The sequence below is a fragment of the Protomyctophum parallelum genome (assembly GCF_964188405.1).
Source record: "Protomyctophum parallelum genome assembly, chromosome: 5".
Taxonomy (NCBI): Eukaryota; Metazoa; Chordata; class Actinopteri; order Myctophiformes; family Myctophidae; genus Protomyctophum; species Protomyctophum parallelum.
This window is the reverse complement of record NC_139702.1, coordinates 37,477,023-37,501,215: the sequence shown is the minus strand read 5'-3', so window position 1 is coordinate 37,501,215 and position 24,193 is coordinate 37,477,023. Positions and strand designations below refer to the sequence as shown.

The 24,193-nt window shown below is 42.1% G+C and overlaps 3 protein-coding genes across 3 annotated transcripts; 1 reads left to right on the top strand and 2 right to left on the bottom strand.

The window, feature by feature from the left end:
- Positions 1-653: 653 nt before the first annotated feature.
- On the bottom strand, positions 654-8,339 carry fbxo10 (F-box protein 10). The gene is made up of 11 exons (XM_083765456.1): positions 8,057-8,339; positions 6,036-6,669; positions 4,941-5,759; positions 4,529-4,678; positions 4,046-4,182; positions 3,603-3,673; positions 3,331-3,483; positions 2,790-3,125; positions 2,380-2,690; positions 2,044-2,231; positions 654-1,774 (listed from the first exon to the last, which is right to left on the bottom strand). Exons 2-11 carry the CDS (start codon positions 6,618-6,620, stop codon positions 1,591-1,593), a joined length of 2,934 nt encoding a protein of 977 aa, XP_083621582.1. The 5' UTR covers positions 6,621-6,669; positions 8,057-8,339; the 3' UTR covers positions 654-1,590.
- Positions 8,340-8,862: 523 nt separating this feature from the next.
- On the top strand, positions 8,863-15,167 carry LOC310858757 (thioredoxin-like). The gene is made up of 5 exons (XM_083765012.1): positions 8,863-8,964; positions 10,717-10,821; positions 11,136-11,195; positions 11,523-11,588; positions 14,510-15,167. Exons 1-5 carry the CDS (start codon positions 8,941-8,943, stop codon positions 14,570-14,572), a joined length of 318 nt encoding a protein of 105 aa, XP_083621138.1. The 5' UTR covers positions 8,863-8,940; the 3' UTR covers positions 14,573-15,167.
- A 1,224-nt stretch (positions 15,168-16,391) lies between these two features.
- Positions 16,392-23,477, bottom strand: LOC310858892 (C-X-C motif chemokine 10-like). Its single transcript, XM_083765189.1, has 4 exons — positions 23,256-23,477; positions 18,607-18,739; positions 16,777-16,872; positions 16,392-16,656 (listed from the first exon to the last, which is right to left on the bottom strand). Exons 1-4 carry the CDS (start codon positions 23,308-23,310, stop codon positions 16,617-16,619), a joined length of 324 nt encoding a protein of 107 aa, XP_083621315.1. The 5' UTR covers positions 23,311-23,477; the 3' UTR covers positions 16,392-16,616.
- Positions 23,478-24,193: the final 716 nt, after the last annotated feature.

The window sequence follows — 24,193 nt, the reverse complement described above, 5'->3', positions numbered from 1 at the left end:
CCTGGCATTTTTGTTCTTAAGTAGAAATTGTAAGGAAACCGAAGTCTGTGTTGAGCTCGTGTCAAATAATGTAAACAGACACTACTGTAATGTGCTCCATGAAGTTATGTAACAACCATTTGAAGATCGTTTAAAACATCTAGCGAGCCATGGGGCCCATAGGGCAGGAGCCTATCTCCTGTCTCTGTAGCATGAGGCAGCTTGATGTACAAGTACACCCCCTGGACATGACGCTAGTATGTTGCAGGGACCCCCAATCCAACCCTTGATGCTGAGTGTCAAGCAGGGAGGTACTGGCTGACTGGGTCCCATTTTTAGAGTCTTTGGTATGACCCGGCCGGGGATTGAACCCCGACCTCCCAGTCTCAGGGCGGACACTAACCACAGGGCCACTGAGCTGGTGGGTGGGTAACATACGCACATTATATGTAGACAATGACATCACAGCACATTTAAATATGATTAGAAAACGAGTCAATTGATATGACTAACTATTTATAACTGGCTATTACCAGTTGAGTCAACCTGTGTGTGCACACCTGATTTATCATATATCAAACATTTTAAAAGGATTACGTGCTAACAGGTAAATTGTTATGGTTATTTACAGTAGTAACATGGAACTTCATTGATATCCAATGTCAAGATGTGATGTGAAGGAAAGGCCACGGCAATACAAATTCAAACTGCTTGGTGAAGACACCTGACAACAGATCCAGTAATCTGTGCAAAGGACTTTTATTTTTTGCATATTCACATAAGAGAATAAGGACTACCCGAGCTACCTAATGTACATTTATTATATTACACTGAAACAAGGCACAGGTTTACGTTGTTCTGTTAACAGAAGTGGACACTCAAGACACCTGGATTTAAAATAATGGGCACGTTTTTGCATTTCCGAAGTGCTTGGCAGATTAAAGCCAAGTTTTATTTGTTATATATATATATATATATATATATATATATATATATATATATATACATACACACACACACACACACACACACACACACACACACACACACTATATTTACACTTAATACAGTTAAAGCTAATAAAATATGAATACACGTTTAAGATTTGTGCTCTTAACTTTAAACAATAGGTTTTTTGTTCTCTACCTTTGGCATGCATACAGTAGATGCAACAAGGTCTAGCGGGATTCAAATGGTTACGGTAAGCATCATTTATATTTCACCGTATGACGTGTCATTTGTAAAAATGATTATAAATTAGGCTTTAAAGCAATGAAGAGTTGGCTGGCTCCTTGGGTGGGCCTGTAAGTTCCAACATTGAATGAGCAGCCCAACAAAAGGGCAATGTTTTGGAATGTCTTAATCAAGAACTTGAGAAGTCACATGACCAGACCAGCTGATCTGCTATTAAGTGGTTAATAAGTGGTCGGTCGAAGGAGCCGATCGTACCCTGTGAAGAATGGGGGGTATAGACCAATTTAACAGAAACTAGTCTAGGCGGTCAGCAGGTGTTTTAACTGCACATTTGCTATAGCCACATACAGTATTAGTGACAGGCTATGGGGGTCATGCCATCTCTTTCCAACCTCCTGGGTGGTTGGGAGCCAGGGCTCACAGGATGGTGCAGAACATACTGCCATTGTTATGGCATCCACTGTCCACAGTGGCACCAATCCTGGTTGTCATGGATATAGCAAGGCGGGAGGGATATTGAGAGGAGGATGGGCAAGAAGTCAGGTCAGCAAGAGGACGAGGGGGTGGGTTTTCCAGGACCCAGGGGGGGGCAGATGAGCAGCTATAAAGTTAAGGAGATAAGTCTTAATGTTCAAAAGGATATACATAACAGTGTATATATATATATATATATATATATATATATATATATAAATGGTATATAGCGCCTTTATTCAAGGCGCCTTACATAGATTGAAGAGTAAATTTGAGAGGAAAAGGGTTGCAGGACAGGAACCAAAAGTCAATAAGGGGTATAATGACATTTTTGAGACGAAGGCAGGGCAGATATCAACATGAGTGCTGTACAGATAGTGATGGATGTCTAGCTACCTGCTACTAGGCCTGCGTATGGTGTTATTGCGTAACACGCAGCTCTCATTATCAGAGTCGATGTGTAACAGTGGTTTGCCGTTTCCAGAATGACCCTGGAACAGGATGTTGTCATGGACGATGCCCTTCATTGGACCAAGGACAGCGATGCCACACCCCTGTGTTGGCTGAACACGGTTGCGCAGTATCTACGAAACAATGCAGATAGTCGGATACAACCACAAAACATAAGAGAACAGTACTGGGTAACTGTTATTTAATTGAAATTTAGATGAGGTTTGGTATGCTTGTGACAGTGTGTGTGTATTTGTGTGTTCATGCCAAAGTACAGCTCACCTTGACATCTGCGGTGTCGGAAACCTGAATGCCACATCCACGATTACTAACCACGTCATTCTCTCCAATCTGCCCATCACCACAGAAACTGATGCCGTGGCCTCCGTTTTCATAGACGCCGTTACCACGGAGCTCCACCCTGCAGTCTTTCTCCACAGTTACACCGCCTCGGCTATTGCCATGGATGCAGTTTGCCACCATCCGCGTGAGCTGGGTGCTCTGTAGCACTGCGATGCCAACTCCACGATTATTGTTTACTAGATTAGCGATGACATTCAGTGGCTCACTGCTCTTTACATACAGACCTACCGCTAGAGGGGGAGGGAGTAGAGAAGGGGAGAGAGTGCCTTGAGCCAAAGTATTCATGTAACCTGTGATATTAGATCCATCATTATGGCTCTCATTCTCACCTCCATTGTGGCTCATGCAGTTGCTCTCCACAAGGGCCACGCTGATGGAACGTCGGGCAGAGTAGCGCTCGTCCTCACTTTCCAGATCACTCTCCAATGCCAGCATCTCCCCTTCTTCATTGAATAGTTCCTGTCCTCCTCTTACTACCTCTCCCCCTCTCCCTTCCCTTCCACCTGCTCTGTCTTGTCGTGCATGGATCCCTTCCCTTGCCTCTCCACTGTCAGGGTCCTTCCGGCAGAACACAGCCAGGCCATACATGCGGTTGTGGGTGATGTAGTTGCCCAGCAGTTGTGGGAGACTGGTGGACATTACCCACACACCACAACCTTTGTTACCTAAAAAAATAAAAATAATTATACATCAGTGTTTGCGTCATACAAGACAGAGAGAGGAGGCCCATTCTAGTTAATGACGGACACAATGGGTGGCATCATATGAAACCTTAAAGCCTAAATGGGCTCTTCCTTCCCTATGAGATTGCTAGTCTAATATGAATGGATAGCAGGAATTCAATATCATAAACTTGAGACGATTACTCACAGTATATGTGGTTTCCCTCAATAAGTCCACGGCCTCTTTCTCCCACCACCACACCATCCGAGTATCCATGACAGATGTAGTTGTTCCTGAGGACTGGGTCGCCTCCTCTGCGGATGTCAGCACCCCCCCACTGGTTCTCTCTGATCACGTTATCTGGGTAAGAGAAATGGCATAGCTGCAGTGCTTTAACATTCAACAGGTGTCAAGAGTGATACAAAAGAAAGAAAGATGCAAATAATGTGAAACAAATGGCTGCATACTGATTCACGCACCTACTATCATCCCTCTGCCGTTCTCATTTACAGCAATCCCTGCTGCCTGGCCCTGGAAGATATGATTCCCACTACGAGAGAAAGTAAGTCATAGTAAATGAGCCGAGGGGAAGAAAATGTTAGAAAAGAAAAACAGTAATATGATGTCAGTCATCTTCGGATGCCAGTCATCCAACCGCTAGTATTGACCTCCAGTATAAAATTAAAGTTCTAAAAAATAAAACAATATTTGCATGATTAGCCATTGGAAAGACACACAAACAAACTCTCTTCTAGATGGCTCACCCACTACTAGAACCACACCGTAATGTGCAAAACAGCAAGCACCTCTCCCACTGATGGGAATAGATAGATACTGTAGAGTAGATAGATCTTTATTGTCATTGTAACAAACATGTACAATAACAGCTCCACATCTCTTTGGTGTAAATACTCCTACATACCTAACCAGAGGATTCCCGTTGAAGAGAATGTAGACACCCGCTTCCTTGTTGTTATATATCTGATTGCTGCGGATGGAGCCCTTACCATTGCCAAGGACAACAATACCAGAACGCAGACCACTGTGTATTCTGTTACACTGTTGACAGAAAGAGAGGGTAGGAAGCAATGAGGAGAATGTGCACATGAAGAAGTTACATTTGAAAATCGGTTTCAGTGAGTTCAATATTGTCATTCACTTTCAAGATCATCAGTGGCTGCCCGCCTGCCGGTACCTGAGGTATCTGCCGGATCAACACATTCTAATGTCATTGTCTGACCAGATGGAATAAGGGAGACTTGTGCAAGGATGCAGAGTAAAATTAGCATTTTATTTTATTTTTGTTTTATTGGGACACTAAATGATTAGCCAAATAGCCAAACAGAAGACAAGTCTGGCTAGTAATAATAATATGTACAGGGTCAGACAGTAGTGCAGTAGTTACCAGGATGATGGGATTTGCCCCCTTACGGATGTCCAGCCCTGCTTCACCATTAGAGTGGATATTGTTTTCTGCAATGAGGCCTTGTGCAGAGAGACGCAGGAACACACCCGATGCACGGCACTCACTCACTTCATTACGCAACATCACTATCTGTAGAGTGTAGATCACATAACAGATCAACTTGGCAATTTTACCTCAATTACTTTTGGTCTAAGCTTTTTCTCAGTTTTCTCAGTAATGTTATCCAAAAGGGAAGCTTCTTTGACATTTTGTTTTGTAAAACAAATCATAATATGACAATAATTTAAAAATAAAATAAAATAAAAAAGAATCTTATCCTATTTAATCATAATATGACAATAATTTAAAAAAATTATAATAATCCTATTATCTATAATCTTATCCTATTTACCGTAGCATTCTGTATACAGCGGACAGCATAGTTCAGCCCACGGAAAACATTCCCTTCCAACCGAGCCTGTCCATAATTGCACACATGCACTCCACCCTTCCCATCCCGGAAGAGGCAGCGCCTGAGAATGCAGCCCTGGATGGATCCTGCCAGTGTCTGGGCCTCTGGGTCCCTGTGTAGCTCCTGCTGCAAAGAAAGGAGTTCAGGGATTGCAGAGGGGGGGTCGGGGGAGAAGGCCGGGGGCACAGACCCATCAGGCCGGGGCTTTAGGAGGTGGCCGAGACCGTGGTGGTCATGGCGGAGTTTGAAGTCCAGTGTCAATGGTTGAGCGATGTCCCTGGTTGTTTCTACCTCCTGGCTCTCCTCCTCTGCCTCACTGGGCTCACTCTCAATCCAGCCGTCCTCAATCACTGTGCCCTGACACAGTACATCCATCCCAGTCTTCCTCTGTCCATCTCCTCTGTCGACAGAAACGTTAACAGCAGGAGGCTGGGCTCCACTGGTATACCCAGTTCGAGGGTCTGCTGGTGGGCAACTATTCCCGGGCAAGCCCCAAGATGTGAATGTTCGGGCAAGAGCAGCCAAGTGCTTACAAGCCCAGTTCCTTTCTGTCACCGGAGGACCTTCAACAGTTACCGAGACTGTGTCGCTTCCTGAGAAGTCACAGCTGTCTAGTAAGCTGAGGGCAACACCCAGAAAGTGGGCCGAGCTGCCCTGTGAGAAGGAACAAAAACGAGCCTGACATGTTCCTCGGCCAAGAATCTGCAGCTGAGCTCCCTCAAAATTACAGTTATCTAGCTGGACATGACCCCAGGATGTCTGTAGTAAAGGAAGGAGAGAGTCAGATGAAATCAAAAGATTAAATATTTGTCAACATACTGAATTAAGTCATTAGAGTATTGGCAATTAGGCAGCCGATGTGTTCCTGAATCTTTACATTTTTCAACCTTTTTCTTGTTAAAACATCGCAGATCATGCGACCCCCCCCCCCCCCCACACACACACACACACACACACAGTCACACACACACACACACATATAGACAAATAGGACACAAATATCTGGTCGGTCTATCAACTCTTTCTTCCACTCACCTTATATACTACGGTGGAAAACCAGGCTGGCATGAATACCAGATTACACAGCCTGGCAGTTGGGCACTGCTGCTCCACACATACGAGCAAGGACACCTCCCCCAGCCGACCTAGCCCAACTAGCTCTACAGGCACCTTTAGAGTCACCTCCGCCTGCTCCTCATACACTCCCGGGTGTAGAACCACGCGGTCGTATGGTCCTGCCACTCCCAGGGCCCCTCGTAGGGTCTCAAAATCACGGCCAGAACCGACATGCCAAACTCTGCGGTCCTTTCTCCGACGGAAAAGATGGAGGCAGACGGATGCTTGGAGCTCAGGCCCGTTCTGAGTCCAGGTCCGGCTGGCGAGCGCGTGCTGCTTCAAGGCGTCCCTCCAGGACGGGGGTTCCTGGTGTGGTCGACTGGGCCAGTTGGGGTGTCGGCACTCTTGGCAACCCAGGCAGAGCTGTCTCCACCGGGTATTGTCCAGTGAGAGGATGAGTTCCCTCCAAGCACGACACACCAGGCAGCAGCGTCCCAAGTCTGGAAGAGGCAGGTAGGCCAGGATAACCCTCCACAACTCAACTGGAAGGCTGCCTACCTCCATGCCAACAGATGTACTTCACCTTGTGAAGATAATGGGGTCATGGAGGCACCTGAGTCGGACAGGAAACAGTTAAAGGAAACAATCTACACACTATCATTCAGGCATCATAATACCTGAATATCATACTCATATTATTATTTCCCCCCAGAAGTTCCAGAACTTAGAAGTTATGGTATGCACACAGTGTGCGTGTGTGTGTATGTGTGTGTGTGTGTGTGTGTGGCTATTAGGCAGCCTAGCCCTCCAAGCAGAACCCAATGGTACTGAAGTTTCTGACATTTTTTATGACACAGACCATGGGGTCCTGTTCCAGCAGTACGCTGCCACCTGGTACGCGGACATAAATAAAACATAAACAAAACATAAACACCGTGTCTGCGCTCTTTGACGACTTTTTTTCGTGTGAGGGCTTCTGAATCTGTGAAGTATAAGTACCTATACATGCCGCTGCGAATATCTCCTGTGGCGCGGAAGCCGTTAAAGGTATATTCAGTGATTTCACTTAATTAAAATATCACTTATTTTTTTGTTTTGTTGTGATAATCCTCTCTACTATAGAGTGTGCTGACCATATAAAGAGTTCCTCCCTGTCCCCAGTTAACCCCTGGGGGGTCAAAAAACCTTAGGTTTCGTTTTTGACTCTCTATCCTGATTGGATGAAAGGCTGAGTCCCACAGCCAAAAACGAAACCTATGGTTTTTTGAGTGAAATCACTGAATATACCTTTAAGTATTTTTGTTTGACCAATTTGGTCGCTTTGATTCTTCTCTTCCTTCCTTGTTTATTGACACCTCATTGTACCGCCTATCTGGCTAGCTAGTGGCGCTATAGCTATGACAGATCAGATCAGAGGCAGGGACGTAGCCAACCTCACACCGGGAGGCGGTACAATAAACGGTAAACAAACAAGAAGAAATAAAGCGACCAAATCGGTCAAACAAAGATTAAAAATACTTAACGGCTTCCGCGCCACAGGAGATATTCGCAGCGGTATGTATAGGTACTTATAGTTCACAAATTCAGAAGCCCTCAAAGGAAAACAGGCCGTCAAACGGCGCAGATACGATGTTAGCGAGCATATTTATGTCCGCGTTCCAAAATTCCCATACGAAAATATAGTTATGGACAGGGACCCTACAATAAAGCGACATCCAAATTTCAGAAAAGCTTTATGGAGGGTTCCGAGAGGGGCTATTAGGCAGCCTATATCTAAGTTATACAACAATGAAGAATCACATCAATTGTCATACCAGACAGGTAATTGCAATTTCAATTTGCTTTGCATAGCACATACACTGGGCAAGATAGTGAGTTTTGTAGCTATCAATAGCCTAAACATTATGCTCGCTCTATGTTCTTTGTGCACATCCAGGTAACATCAACATGCTATCTGCGACGTCGGACATACGAGATGCGAACGACATGAGTTCACGTACCTAAATTGAGGAACCATTGCTTTTTACAAGTTGCTTTGAAACCTATGCATCGCTGTTTGACGTTTTGAGCTTCCACGTAGCGGCGGTGTCGACTTCTCTCCAATTCTTTAAAGTCAATAACAACAAATGTCTCTCACCAAGGAGGCATCGGTGGATTCAGGCATTTTCTCTCGCTTTACGGCAAAGCGTGCCATAGAAACCAGGGACGCCCCTTGAGGCGAGAGGAGAGGGATAAAGGGATTCCATCTCTAAGGATTCCATACAGATACATGATACATAGCCCTAGAATGGCTGTGATTTAATGTGTCGTGATATCACATATTATAGGCAGTTTGAATTAAATTTAAATGTATGTATTAAAATAATAGACATGAAATGTATGTAATGTAATGGCATAGCCATTCTACGGCTTAATGCTAGCCTTCCTGGATCAAATCATAGATTTCTTGTATCGCCTTTTCTGACTATGATAATATGCAACTGCAGTAATGTCAGAATCGATCAAATAAATTTACCGGTATTATCATCTTCTAAAGCTATGCTAGAATGCTATAGCCCTATCACAGCCGAAATGTCTAAGAAACACAATAAGCTTAAATAATATAGGCATAATACTTGCATAAATGTTCATGTATTTGGAATAGGCAGCATGAAAAGCATGTAATATCACAGCCATTCTAGGGCTAGTAGATTTATGACACGGCATTGCATGTTTGTTTATGGATAATTGAATAATTGTCTAAAAAGCGTAATAGGCTACTGGGCGGGACCATGTGGAGGTCGCTGCGGTTTCATTGCTTAACAACGTGTGCGAGGCGAGGCCAACCCAACTCACGCAGCACGATTAGCCAGCCCAACCAAACCCGTCTCCTCACAGCAGAAAAATGGTCATCATTATCGAAGATAAAGTAAGTAACTTTATAATACATCATTGGTGGCTTGTAGCTAAACAGTTTACTGATACGATCCACTTAGATTTGTAATCTTCTATAATAAGATGCCAGACAAAAACTAGCTGAAATTGGAGTATTGGACTCTCATGCTGAAACTTTTAGTGAATGATCAAGCTAATGTGGGCTAAAGGACTGCAGAATCATTAACTAATCGGGTTATAGGTGGAATTTACATTTTGGTCAGATAATAAAGCAATGGCACTGGCTAAATTCTAGCCGTATTTCGTCTGTTTTCTCGACAGCTGCATGTATTCATAATTATGTAGTGTGTACATTGCAGATCTGTCGCGCCTCGTGAACTATCACGCTTAGTAAAGAAAGCAGGCAAGTTTACAGCCTCTAATCGTGGTGAATGGGCTTGCTACGAGAGCATTAAGCAAGCCAGGCAAGCGTTATTGATGGAAACATTAGGCTACATTTAGCCATCTCATTTAGCCATTGCTCATCCATTCAGTTATTTCATCAGTTTCATCTGTTATGAAACATAGCTAACGGCGGACTATGGTCCTCCCCATCACGTGAAAGCAAAATCCTCCATAGACTTATATATCGCCATAGCTGTCGCGCGGCGAAAGATGGCAGATCTACAAGCTCACAACGATTGCATCCGCGATCTGCTATGAGCTTGTAGATCTGCAATCTGTTGGCGCGCGGCGTCATCGTACGACGGAGCATATAGCCGGCGTTTGTGTGCTGTAAAACGACGTGGCCTGCCAAAAATCGACCGTAACCGTCGTGAATGCACGTAAAAGCGATTTTCATGTCTATGATTTCCATAAATAAATAACCCGTCCCAAATTACTATTGGCCTATTTCTGCAAGGAAATACACAAACGAGGCCCATGTTCAGCAACACCAACAATCATCTTATCACACGAGAACAGCGGAAAAACAAACTACCTCTACTGTAGTGTAGAACAAATATCGCTGGGGGAGTAACACTCGTTTTTAGACCCACTAGGACGCGCTGTTGGCCTGGCAGTAGGGGGTAGGTTAATGAACACATCTGCTTGAGTGGCTGGCTGGCTCATAGATGGCCTGGCTGGCACCTGGCTGAGTTGCTGTAGCTGTCTTTCTGAGAAGCTTCCTTGAATATTGGTGTTGATAATGGAACATTTTACTGGCTGATCGGCAGGAACACTAATAGGGGCAAAATGTGTGCAGACTCTACTTCCTTTTGTGATACTGCTGATTGTCTTGCACCTTGCCCACGGATGTGTGGCAAGGTAGTGAAACCTTCCTCATTGAGTAAGCAAATCATACACCAAAAGCTTTGTCAAAATGTCATGGTTGTTAAATGAATTAGATTGTCTTGTCCATGAAATGTGAGATGTCCAGGAAATGTGAGCTGTACCAGTATCTATATGCCTCTCATCTCTTATGTTTTTAATCACTGGGTGTGGTGGTAATGCCGCACACTAGCACACTGTAACAACTGCACACACAGCTAGCCTGGTGTGTGCATATATTACTACGGGTTGCACCATGAACCTGTGAATCGTTGTGAAATCCATGCAATGCTGCTGGGAACAATCCAAGGTGACCTGAGATGATGCACATCATCAACAGTGGGTGCAAGGCTCTTGCAACCCAGCACTGCGTTGATTTCAAAATGCTTGGTCTTTTAGATGTAAAGGATAAACTAAAAATCCAAGAAACTAACTAAAAAGGTAGTAACATCATTGTCTCACTGTGACCCTTTTTTAGGAAATGTTCGACAAGGCTCTGGAAGATGCGGGAGACAAGCTGGTGGTAGTGGATTTCACAGCCACGTGGTGTGGACCCTGCAAAATGATTTCCCCTACCTTCCATGTAAGTAATAGTCCTCCTAGAGTTAAATCCCACAGGTCTGGACTTGCCTGCACTAGCTGTAAAGCACTGCGCAATGGATTAATCTGCTCTGTCAGGGAGTTCTCACCTTGTTTGTTTTGTTATTTGATGGTTTGAGATCATTGCTTATATAGGTCATGTCTTCAGTTATGTGGTATTTATTTGTCTAACAGACTTCCCATTTTCTCTGTCTCTATAGAAAATGGCAGACCACAACCCATACTATTGCTTTTATAGGTCATGTCTTTAGTAATGTGGTATTTGTTTAACAGACTTCCCCTATTCTTTCTCTATAGAAAATGGCAGACGCCAACCCAGACTGTGTTTTCCTGCAAGTTGATGTGGATGATGCTGATGTAAGTGTTGCACATAACCATTTGAAAATGTGGGCATTATGTTTGAGACTAAAGTGTGTGTGTGTGTGTGTGTGTGTGTGTGTGTGTGTGTGTGTGTGTGTGTGTGTGTGTGTGTGTGTGTGTGTGTGTGTGTGTGTGTGTGTGTGTGTGTGTGTGTGTGTGTGTGTGTGTGTGTGTGTGTGTGTGTGTGTGTGTGTGTGTGTGTGTGTGTGTGTGTGTGTGTGAGATAAACATAACGAATGATACGCACTTAATGCACTAGAATTGCATGTGATACGTTTTTGACCAGTATATTACAAGCAAACTCTTTGTGTGTGTGTTGTCCAGGATGTGGCTGCTGCCTGTGAAATCAACAGCATGCCCACATTTCACTTCTACAAGAACAAGGCAAAGGTAGGGACTCTTGACTTCCTTTCATTATAACTTGGGCAGTATTTAAACGTATCAAGACATTGTCTTGTCAATACAGGCAATCCATCCTTTTTGAGTGGTGCAACCACTCCTATAGACAGCTATGTGTGTCTCTGGCTGGCTGGCTGGGCGCGTTCCTGGGGGTCTGGATGTTCCAGGGACCACCGGAGGACCCCTACACTGTAACTCTTGTCATTTCTCAACTGTTTCGGACGTGGGGCGTCTCGCCGGAACCGGGCCGGCACCCATGCTTGTGGGTCTGGACCCCACACAGAGTTGCACCACTCACTTCACATGGATGTGATTTTTTTTTTTAAATAAAAATAAAAGTACCCTTTCATATTAAAATCCTCTCATTCCACTGTTGTGGTGATGACACACAGCTTTATCTCCCCCTGATTCCAAACGACCAGTTCAAACTAGTCTGCCTCATGAACTGCCTTGAGGTCATAGTCACACTTGTTGGAATACACACAACTTCCTACTGTTGAATGAAAGCAAGTTTGAAGTTGTCCTGTTTGGTCCCCCTGACTCCATCACTTGGATTAAAAAAAAAACGTCTTGGCAACCTGTCCACCGGTTTGCGCTTTGATTCTGCATGTAAATGCAGCAGTGAAAGATGTTCTTTTCCCCCCAGCTTTGTACCATCGACAAATCAACGGTTTCTCTGCCCAAGACCTTGAGAAAATCATCCACTCCCCATTCCCTGTACACTGGGATTAGTCAGTTGTCCCTGACCCTGATCGTTCCTGAATGGAACCCAGTCAGGAATGATTACTGACTGAAACCCACAGGCCTGTGTTAACAGTGTTGTGCCCCGGGCTGACCACATTTAAAGTTCCCCCTCCTCCCATTTTACACTTACAGAAGTGAAGTTTACTATAGCAATAAACACATTAGATTTATGTGAACTTAATATGATTACCACACATTTGACACCATAGATGGACATGGTCCTAAAAAAGCCATACTGGTCCTTATTCTGTACTGATGCTCAAATCTGAATGTAACTCATCCCAACTCTCATTATTTGAATCCTAAATGGCCTGCAGACACACACACACACACACACACACACACACACACACAATCTTATACTATGTCATTCAGCAGTAGGTACTGAATGATGCACGACACGGTAAAACATAGACTTTACAGACAAGCGTCACTAGCTGAACCACCAAATCGACCACAGCCAGTTGAAAAAAACCCCACCCGTGTAAAGTGAGGGGCGCTAATATATTAAAGTCTAACTCATAAAAAAACGGTGCCAACACAAACATTAAATTATCTTTATTGTTAATGGCATTTAATGTTTGTTAGGGACAAGATGACGTAAATTTTCCCTTCATTGTCAATGGTGTTTTTAAAACAAACATTAAACCTGTATATAGGAGGGGCTAGCGCCCCTCAATAAGCTTCACCTTTAGAGTGAACAACTTGTTCTTGACTTGTGCATGCAAAGTCTAATTAAATCCTTAATCTCGTAAAATCATAAGTGATGACTGATGGCCCTTCTTGCTCCCCTCATCCACCTGGAACACTCGCACCTGGCAACCTCCCTGTTAATGACGCACACAAAAGGTTGTGTTTGCGGGTACATCCTCGCTGGTGTTGATTTTTCGGCTTTCATTTAACACAACAGCTTAGCTGATGTCTGTCCATTTTGAACTCTGGCGGACTCCACACTAATTAGGGGGAGTGGCACGACACACGTACACCCGATCACAACTCTTACTTTCTCTACACAAACTCATGTGTGTGTGTGTGTGTGCACACACACACGTTATGATGACAATATACAACTATAAATCACCCCAATGACATATTAAGGACTTCTTAGTACTGTCAATGGGAATTTAATGTTTGTAGGACAAAGTTTGTGCACACACACCAAAAGCTGGATATAAAAATCACACCTGTGCAGTGTTGGAACTAACGCCCTTACTTTAAGTTACTTTACATAACAAAACTACTTTGTGCTGTAACTTGTAATGTTACTCTTTACAATTTCATCTTTACATGAGAACGAGAAAGTGGCTTCCACAGGGCATGAAGTCATCATAATGATGATGATTGGTCAACATAGGGTAATTACTTTAGGCCTGTCTGTGCAAGGGCAGGGCATCCGTATTATATCCATATCATTAGAATGGATATTGTCTGTGCTTTTTGATATTGTACTATTGGCATAAGTGCATTTTAGAGTAGCGCTTAAAACAAACCACAACTGGACCAGTGACATTGGGGAATATTCTTTCCTTGAAAACAATGTGTCTGAATTGGAAAATCTTTTATATATATAAAAATCTTTTTTTTTTTTTTTTAATAAAGTAAAGTAACTAGTTACTTTCATAATTTAGTAACTAGTAAAGTAATTGGTTACTTTTTCAGACTAGTAACTACAAGTAAGACGCGCAAACGCGGGAAGCGAACGCAGCTCGTGTGTGTGTGTGTGTGTGTGTGTGTGTGTGTGTGTGTGTTACAGCTGCGCCCTCTGGTGGCGGGCGGGTGGTGTAACAGCGTGACACACACACACACAGACATTCAGCCCTTGCTGTCATAGTAAGTGGCTCACTGCGTTCGCAATCACTGCGTTCGCAATGACTAACAAGTAACTTGAACAACACTGCACCTGTGTGAAGTGAGGTGCGCTCTTATCATTGTAGTGGTCTATACAGCACTTTGGTCAATAAGTGTTGTGCTTTACAGATACAGGACAATTGACTTGACATACTATACTGATATTTTTTATTTCTTCATCTATCTTCATATCGATACCATGTAACAAATATGAAATATTGAATGTAACTGTTATATTCCAGTTGCCTGCAATCCACTTTTGTTTTGGTCAAATCCTAGAGGAATACGTAGTCAACTTTACTCTCTGCTTTCCTTTTTAGCTGGGGCAGTTCTCTGGGGCTAATGCAGGGAAGCTTCAAGAGATGTTTGATGGCTTCAAGTGAAGATGCACCCTTGAATTGGTCACCTGTGCGGCCTTCCAACAATCTTTGTTTCTACGCATCGCCAACACTATCCCCCCCCCCCTCCTCTGTATGAGTTATTATCACATCAAATGCATGATTGCCATTGGGCAACAGTATGTCTTCCATTGTTTTCTACTTGCTTCCCTACCCTTCTCCTCTTGTCTTTTATAAGGAATTAATCACTGTTGTATGATGGGCATTGGGCACCAATGTTGCTTCCATCCTTGACCACTTGCCCCACACTCTGAGTCAGTATACTAATAATGATTCCAACACTAGTATAATGCATACCCGTATGACTTCCATGCCCTCTTGCGGCAGTTCTCCTCAACTTCTTGCCATCACTGTGCTCGCCATCCTCCTTTTCTTACTTCACTGACTTCCTTGCACTTGGCTCGATCAATGTTAAATTAAAAATAACATACCGGTAACCTGTTTGTGTCATTATTCATCTTTATTTTATATATACGATCTGCTACCAGTTGATTCTGTCTTGATTGGACTACTGTCTCAAAAACCTGATGTTACATGGTCTATTTGAACGCGGTTTCATCAAATAAACATGTTAAAACCAGATATGCTATTTTGTATTGAACCATACAGTTACTCATACAGTTTATACAGTTAAATTACCTCTTGCCTTAATACTGAATTGATTTGAAACCTTAGCTTTTTGTCTTAAGTGACAATTTTAGTATGTTTAATTTGAATGCAGAACTGTTGACTTAACGTAGTAATATTGTAGCAATGGCTTTAGAGCTGCCTCTTTCAAACATTGCACGATACAGTAAACTATGGTAACGTGTTTACAACATTCACAATACTAATTATTGCACCAAATGATGAGACTGATACTGCTTGTTAATACAAATGCAATTCTATTTTCTTGTGATACATAACAGTATGTCAAAGTAGACTGCTGGTGTTGGCACTCAGTTGATGGCAAATCACATCGGAACACAACTTTCCTCTTGTGACATTCAGCTGCATTTCTAATCAAGTAACATGTTTTTAAAAATGGCATTTATGTCATGTAGTGACTAGTGCTTTGGAATGACTCTTTCCAGACTTGACGCCTTCTAATATCTATTTGATTTGGTTCCTGTCTGCAAAAAGACAAATGGTAAAAATAATAATTCCTACTTGTCTTCCATTGTGTTGAAATATTTTGGGTGTTTACCAAGGTACAATATTGTGACACGGTTCTGCGTAACTGAGTACTGGTAGGTCTGGCATTGATGGTCTAACCCAGTGGTTTCTAGGTCAGTTAAATGATGGAGAGTTGGTAACCAAATGGACCCTTTATAGAACTTTAACTCTTGATGGTGTAAAATGAAAGCAAATGTACCCTTACAGGTCCATTTGGCAGATTTGTGATATTGTCTGGCTACTTGAGGCTATAGCATCTCACTACACCCGCATTAACTTGTTCTGGGACCAATTATAGCATTATTCATCTCGGGTTACCAACAGACATGGGAACAATGCTGTAATTGCATTCTTGTGTGTGCTTGTACTATTTTCACTAGTTTGGTTCCTGGGGAGACAATTCTCTTTTAGGACTTGAGCTAAAGTTTGGGAACGACTGGCCTAGCAGAGCCTGCCTGGGAATCAGAAGGTTTAATGGCCTTGTGTAGTGATTTGATACAGCAACCTATAGTCTTTGTAATATACATCAACAATGGATGTAAAAACAATAGATAAAGCAATATGCAGCATGTCATGTCAAATACAAAGGAATGACTTATTTAAAAAAATAGAAATATAAAAAACATTTTCTTGAATCTACCCCTTTTCTCATACAAATGTTTACTGTCTTTCATGAAAAGCCAACAAGTAGGCCTAAACAAAGAAATAAATGTCTTTTGGTGCGCTGCATTGTAATGTCTAGACTAAGTTGGGTCTATCTTCTAAACCAAGCTTTCACATTCTCGTTATAGGGTTGCTGCCAACACAACTTAGTAATGTAAGTCTCTGTATGTCAACAAAACACTTGGAAAAACCATGGTTGAAGTACTGCATCTCACTTATGAGCAGAGTCTGTGGAGGTGCGATGCTTCCTTCTGTAGAGAAACGCAACATTTGTATTATATTTGCAAACATTTTGATGTATTTAATTTTGTCTATGAAGATGTATAGAGGGATCGGTCACTCAACGCTGAAAAAATAACAAAAAAACGTACCCATTCTGCTGTCTTTTGATCTTCTCAAGGATTCTCTTCACCCATCTGGCCTCGGGGTTCAGACATACCTTCGTTCCAGTCTTTTTAAGAGTAACACTGCAGGACATAGGAAGAAGTTTAGTTTATACTCTACAGTAAGATGGTGTTGCTTGCCTAAATTGTCAAACAAACTTTTTGTTTTTGTTTAAGATTTGTTTTAGGCTTTTCTGCCTTTATTGATAGTATTAAGTGAAGATGGACAGGCAATACGGAGAAAGAGAAGGGGAGAGACATGCAGCAAAGGTCGTCATAAACGGCGACTCGAACACGCGACGCGCTGTCAGGCCAAAGCCTATATGTGGCATGCGCCTGGACCACTTGGCCAGTGGGTGCTAAAAATGACTTATTTTAAGCAAGTATAAAGGACTATAAATTATATTAATAATTCTGCAATTCTATCAATACTAGTGCTGCACCTGGGTCCGGAAAGCAATGCAAGGCAATATGATACGATCCATTTAGTCAGTTCATCATCTGCAGTTATAGATAACTGAAGCGCGCTTCATAATTCGTCTCACTACGCGGTGTCATGCACCAAAGACAACAGATCTACAAGCTCATAACGTGTATTCCGTTGCGTGACACAGAGGTGCGAATGATATAAATTAGGCATTATTATTGGCTGCTTTGGCATTGTGCCATGGCCTATTGCACAATGCCAAAGCAGACTATAATAATGCCTGCATGGCTCATGGCGGGTTATGGGATGTAGGCTACTTGTGCTTGTGTTAGGGCCGGGATGACATATCTTTGAAAAATGTATAGACATTGGGTTGTCATGTATCCTAAAGTACTATTGCAGTAGTCTACAGGTTATCAGCTGTACTTGGAGACTTGTGTTGCCATTACAGTTCAAACATTAACAAAATGTATGTATGAAACACTGAACCGGAACAGAAAAGGAGTATAACACAATTGTAATACCGGTATTTCCTGAATTGTTTCCAAACAGTTTTGGACATTTTACTGAATTTAGATGTCACCAAACATATCGGTAGGTGCAGATCTAAGATTTGATGGCCACAAGAAACAAGCAGCAAAGCATCTGATTGTGAGTGACCAGAACTCATATAGATCCTCACGAGGGCGCAATTTCACTCCACTGCCCAGCATGCATTGTGACAGGACTCCACTGCCCAGCATGCATTGTGACAGGGTATTGTAATCTTTCCTCCACTGCCCACCATGCATTGTGACAGGGTATTGTAATCTTTCACTCCACTGCCCAGCATGCATTGTGACATTCCATATCACTTCAGTTTAACCACTTAAATCCTCTATACTTATAACTTACTTAGTAAGACAAACCACCAAACCTCCTTACCAAAGAATAGCTGTTCTACAAGTTCACAACGCGCCACGTTGTGACATGTGACGTTGTGAGCTTGTAGATTGGCTGTTTTTGGTGAATGTTCTTCACTTATGAAGTTATTTTCAATCTGTCATAATGGAAACTAATATTCGTACGTTTTGCTAGTAACATACTGTATCTTAGGGGAAAAGATTTACACATAAATGTAGGGTGAGGTAAAGTAATAATTTAATTCAGGGGTGGTGTGGATGAAAAGGTTATTTAATATTTACAGGGGTGACCTGAGCCAAAAACGTTTGCGAACCACTGTTCTACTGAAACTGAACACAGCAACATCTGCAGTCACAGTATGAAATAGATAAAGCTATGAGGACAAACTATGCATGTTATTACAGTTATTTTTGTACCATGGTCTTTGGTGGGAATAACCTGTTTTGTGTACCAGTGTACCGAAGGTGTTCATAGGGCCACATACTTACATGATTTGAATATCCTCACAATGTGAGTTTGCAGGGATTATCTCCATCTTTTCTATGTGACGACCGATGGGCCTTTTCTCCATGCTGATGCACTGACAGCGAAGGTTCACCCCCTGCTCCCCTGGGCTCATCCCTTTTGGGGGTTGAAAGAAGTGAAGTCATGGGTCACTAATTATAATCACCAAATTGCAGAATATACAGCAACTAGTATAGACCTATTTATTGCAGAAACAAATAAGTTGGTATGGAAAATCAGCCAAACCTCAACCAGTCTGTGGAATCCAGACTCAGCCAGGGACATTTCTATGAAACTATTAAACAGTTGTTTTCCCACTAGATCCCCCATGTATATGGAGGGCCCTATGGGCCAAATTCTCAAATAGAAAAACCATCAAATATAGATAATTATAGAGTATTAAATACACATACATTCAAAATAAATTATTTGGGGCGCAAACAAATAATACAAACGGATATGCGTTCCTTAAACCTAGACCAGGGTTGTAACAATAAATTCGATTAAATATAGACCTGCAGATTAAGAATATTTTTTCTGTACCCAATTTATCAAATGTATAGATAAATACCTATAATAAATGAATAATTAAATTAATACCTCCTTTATCGTCCTAATTTATTTATATTTATATATTTTTTAATTCTTTATTTTTGTGTCATGCACCAAATTCTGTCCTCCTCAGGAGTACAAATTAATCTACTTGTTTCTAAAGCTATATTATATTATAGCTAATGGTATAAGCAAAAGGTCCCAGAATGCACTCGTTTTATATACATTGCCCAGTCTGGTGTATGTGTCATTGTTATGTGTGTCTTGTTTGTCATATCTATAAAAACCTAATAAAAACTAATATAATAAAAAAAAAGGTCCCAGAATGCAACTGTGCACAAATAGATCTTTGCCTTTTGGATACATTTTGTGTGACATAAGGTTCAGGGCCGTATGGCAGTATTGGTCTGTCCAACATTTGAATTCCAAAGAAATTATCTCAATCTCAATTATCTGGATTACCATTGGATTAATCGTGTAAAAAATGTCCAAAATGTCCACTTTGGGATCTCAAACTCGAATGGGTTTACCATGAAATGTATTTATCATTTGAGTGACCCCATGCACGGCCTTTCCTCTAGTGCAGGGGCTTTCAGCAGATTATGAACCAGGGACCACCACCCTGACTGAGAATCAACCTGGGGACCACTGTTGTAATGGGAAGGTGGATATGGGCGTGGTGTGGTAGAAAACGCTTGAAATTAAATATTGACTGTTAAGTTTAAGAGCCATAAACGACAAGACGTCTAATTGCCAATTATGGACCGGATGCCACGGAAGACAAGACGTGCTCACTTGGGAATTCAAATAATATTTTGAAAGTTCCTCTAATCTGGTGTACAGGTGATGACATGCACATGCACATATGCAAATTACATGTATAATAGAATTATTTATAATTAATATTTGCCCCCCCTTGTGGCCGTTAATAATCATTAATGTGTCAAATCAAAAAAAGGGCTTTCGTTACGCCCTCCATATTCATATGGTCAATGCCTGTGTGAAAAGTGGGAGCGATTGGTGCAGGCAATGAGGAGCGACGGCTGTGTTTCTGAGACACACACACAGACACACAGACAGACATTGTTAGAATTATAGTATGATGATGATATAGTATGATGGGAGAATTGGCACTCAAAGCCTAAACTGGTGACCACCAGGTGGCGCTGAAAGAGTTTAAGGGCTTAAATAAATTTCATTTGCTAATTTGAGCCACGGTGAAATAAACCAAGTCCTTAACAGTTAATTATTTAACTGAAAGCTAGAGCTTTCCATATTAAACTCATGTTAACTGATTCATTGTCCTCCGTGTTAACAGCAATTACTTTAGTTTTCTTGCCATTGAACTTGGGGACGATCTTCCTGCACTCCTGCACACCAGTAACAGTTATCTTCCTTACTTAAGACTAGTGAGATGTCATCTGCATAGTCCAGGTCAGTTATCATGATGGGATACCAGCTCAGTGGCCTTGTGGTTAGAATGTCTGCCCTGAAACTGGGAGGTTGGGGTTCGATCCCCGGCCGGATCATACCAAATACTGTAAAAATGGGACCCAATTCCTCCCTGCTTAATTGACAGTTTGACACTCAGCATCGAAGGGTTGGATTGGGGGAGTCAAATCTACTAATCAAATGATTCCCGAGCGCGGCACGGCTGCAGCTCACCGCTCCTTGGCTGCGGCTCACCACTCCAAGAGATGGGGGTAACGTGTGTGACAAATCGTACAACTTTGACTTGATGTACTGTACTCGCCTAAACTTCCTCAGTACCAGTGTGAACCCCAGTTTATCATTCCTGCAGGCTGCATACTGATTGCAAACAGAGTCAGGGTGCTAATATTGTGCATGTTAGTTCACTGGACAGGCTTTGGATGCATAGATAGGGCCTATTGGTGACAACCCTAACAACATTAGGGGTTAGAGTCAGTTTTTTGGGGACAATGACATAGGCCTACATTGGAGTTTCCGTGTAGACTTTCCTTATTTATAGATAATTTAGTTTTCTAAATTATCAATTTTCTAAGAAATGCTGCTTCACTCCCTCCCAATTTCCATGCTTCAAATTGTTATCCGGCAGGCCAAAGGCTGGATTTAGGCTATGTTTTTGGCCCTGTCTTTCTTTTCTTTTGTTTCCAGTCCGCCATCAGTCTGTGAACAGCTCGGCACAGAGTAAAACTGATTGCATGCACACAGGCCAAGGAAGAACCTATGCCTCACATTCTTCTAATCTGCCTCATGGTGCTTCTTGCTTACTGTTTAGTACTTAATTCATTCAAGTACTTTTAATTATTTGTTCCTATAATCTTTATTGTTTTGCGTGTTTTAATCAATTCCAATTCAAGGTCAATTCCAGGTTTTCATATCCCATTCTGATTGGCTATTATTCACTTCAAAAGTTTGCAGGCCTTGAGTATCAATCATGGCCGGGCGTCGGGCAACGATCTTCGCTCAGAGAGCAGTGCACTTTTCTAGTCCTTTATAAATTAGAATAACATAGAATAGAATAGGTACTTTATAGGAATAGAATGTCATAATGCTACTTGTGCCTGAGCCTAAGGGCACAAAGGTATAGGTCTGGAGCTTGCATCTGATTGTCATGCTGACTAATGTCTGTTTGCCAGCTGACATTTTGCCAGATTTCTGTGGAATCTGGCCCGGGATGGGAACTGGCAACCTTTGGGCTACCCACCACCCACGTTGCCCACCTATTGTTTCTAACAGCAGCCTGCCAGGCCACCATAATATAGCAGGCTAGAACATGTTGGCCCTGTGCAACGAACGTCCAATCTATGCCTGCGCTAAGGGAAGCTATTTTTCAAATGAAAATATGCTTTGTGTTTTAAAAATGTATTGATGGTTTGGATACATATCAATTGCATTACTTTTTAGAGTTCCATTTTTATTTAAGGTGGCGTGGTCTGTTAATCAAGCATCATATGGTGCCTGACTGATAATGTTTTCGACCCTGTCTCCCTGGGTGTCTGTGTGTGTCCGTCTTTCAACACCTATTGTAAGCACCATCTACCCCAAAATGTTAAGTTCAAGGCCTCACGGTGGCGCTATGACAGGGTGCTTTATATTTTGGCCTATGAATGATCATTATAGGTAATACAGTCAAAACATTTTATTGCCTGGTTGGTGACACAACTTCTCATGTATAGCCTACTCAATGACACAGCACGTGTGTTTTTTTGTCCTGCATGGTGCAGGCTGTCATTTGACCTTTTGGTCATCATCATGGTGCTTTTTTGTGATGTTTTTTTCCTGACTGTACCTAGTACTATACTCCGTATCTGTAACTTAACTGCCATGCTGCCCCTGGCACCTGCATTTACCTCGCTGGATCAATAAAGGTGATAGGTGACGGTCTATTCTATTCGTCAGATTTTTCTGATTCCATTCCGATTGCCTTTCAAAGTTTGCTGTATAGGGGCCCACTTTGCCCAAAACAGTAGGCTACAATTCAATACAAAATACTTTGCACACACAATCCCAGTAGGTCAAGGAAGAATCGCCACCCCACATCTGGCTGTTATAAGAGGTCGCTTCTAGTTTTTGGCCTATGAACCATATGCCATACAATCAAAGATGTTCTATGGATTCATTGGATCATGTCTTAACTCCCTAGGCCCGACCTTTTGATGTCTGACAACGTTTTCTGCCATTTAGCGTTTTCTTCAAACGTTTTCTTTACCCTATTGTCTTCTCCTACATATTTAGTCCAAACTGCAGTTATGTGATCTTGATGCATCAGTCACATTTTCTATATCCCATTGGCTTTGATTGACTCCCAAATTATGCGGGCCCTTGTAGCCAACAAAGTGTAGCAGAGATCTCTGCTCCGAAGAACACACTTTTCTAGAGATTTCTGCTACCGGGATACTAGCTGACCTCGTTAATCTCCCAGGTTCATCCTTTATGAGAGACAGGATGCATGTCTCAACTTCTCTCTTCTTCACAGTCGCACAAGAAGTGAAGTTGTAGGCTAACAGTCAAATTCCTGGAGGGTGTGCACAAAATGGAACAGAATGCAAAACTTGTGCCAAACTTTACAAAATGTAAGATGAAAGATGAGACTCACCGTCGGTCATGGTAAGAAAAGATAGAAGTGCCATGAGAATGATGATATTAGACATCTTTATCTGTTCATCTGATCAAATCTGTTAAAAATCGTACTAAAATGTTACTGCATACCAGTGGCCTGTATTGCAATTATATAAAGTCAGATGGTCATTCACTAGCGGTATACTTAAAGTATGTGAATCCTCTGCCTGTTCACTTTGTCTTGTCCAGTCTCTACCTCTGTACCCCCGTCTTATGTCTGACTGCACTGCAGGAGGAGGTGCTATAGACAGTGCCTGTTGCGACATCTTGACTAAAAGAATGTTTCTTTCTTATAAGTGGTTTGCGAAAATGACATCAATGACAGTTGATGCTTGCATGATGTTATAATTATAGCTTTGTGACATGAGAAAATCTCCTGTTTGCATTTTAAGACATACAATCAATTACTGGCTACACTCATTTGTAGCCAGTGTATTAGCTTTGCAAACATTTTACAGTTTAGGAACCAACTTACTGGCTAATATATGCAACGTTTTCAATTCTTTCACATCTGGGCAAGTTAGTACATATTCCAGTCTTTCATCCCCACACATTCCAAAAGGTTCATCTTTACACTCTCACAATTAAATTAGCATTTTGCTGTGTATTCTTATTTCCAGCATTATTCATGGATTTACAAGTGGCAACTACATTGAACAAATAAAAACAAACAAACAAGGTTTGACAACAGTAGGCATACAAAAGAAGAAAAGAACACAAAACGTGCGTGTGTGTGTGTGTGTGTGTGTGTGTGTGTGTGTGTGTGTGTGTGTGTGTGTGTGTGTGTGTGTGTGCACTCGTGCTTGTGTGCATGTGTGTGTCCAGAGCTATTATTCACTATATTTGTGTGTGCCCCATAGCGATGATTTGACTGCTGAGCAATGTGTGTATCCCATAGCGATGATTTGATTGGCT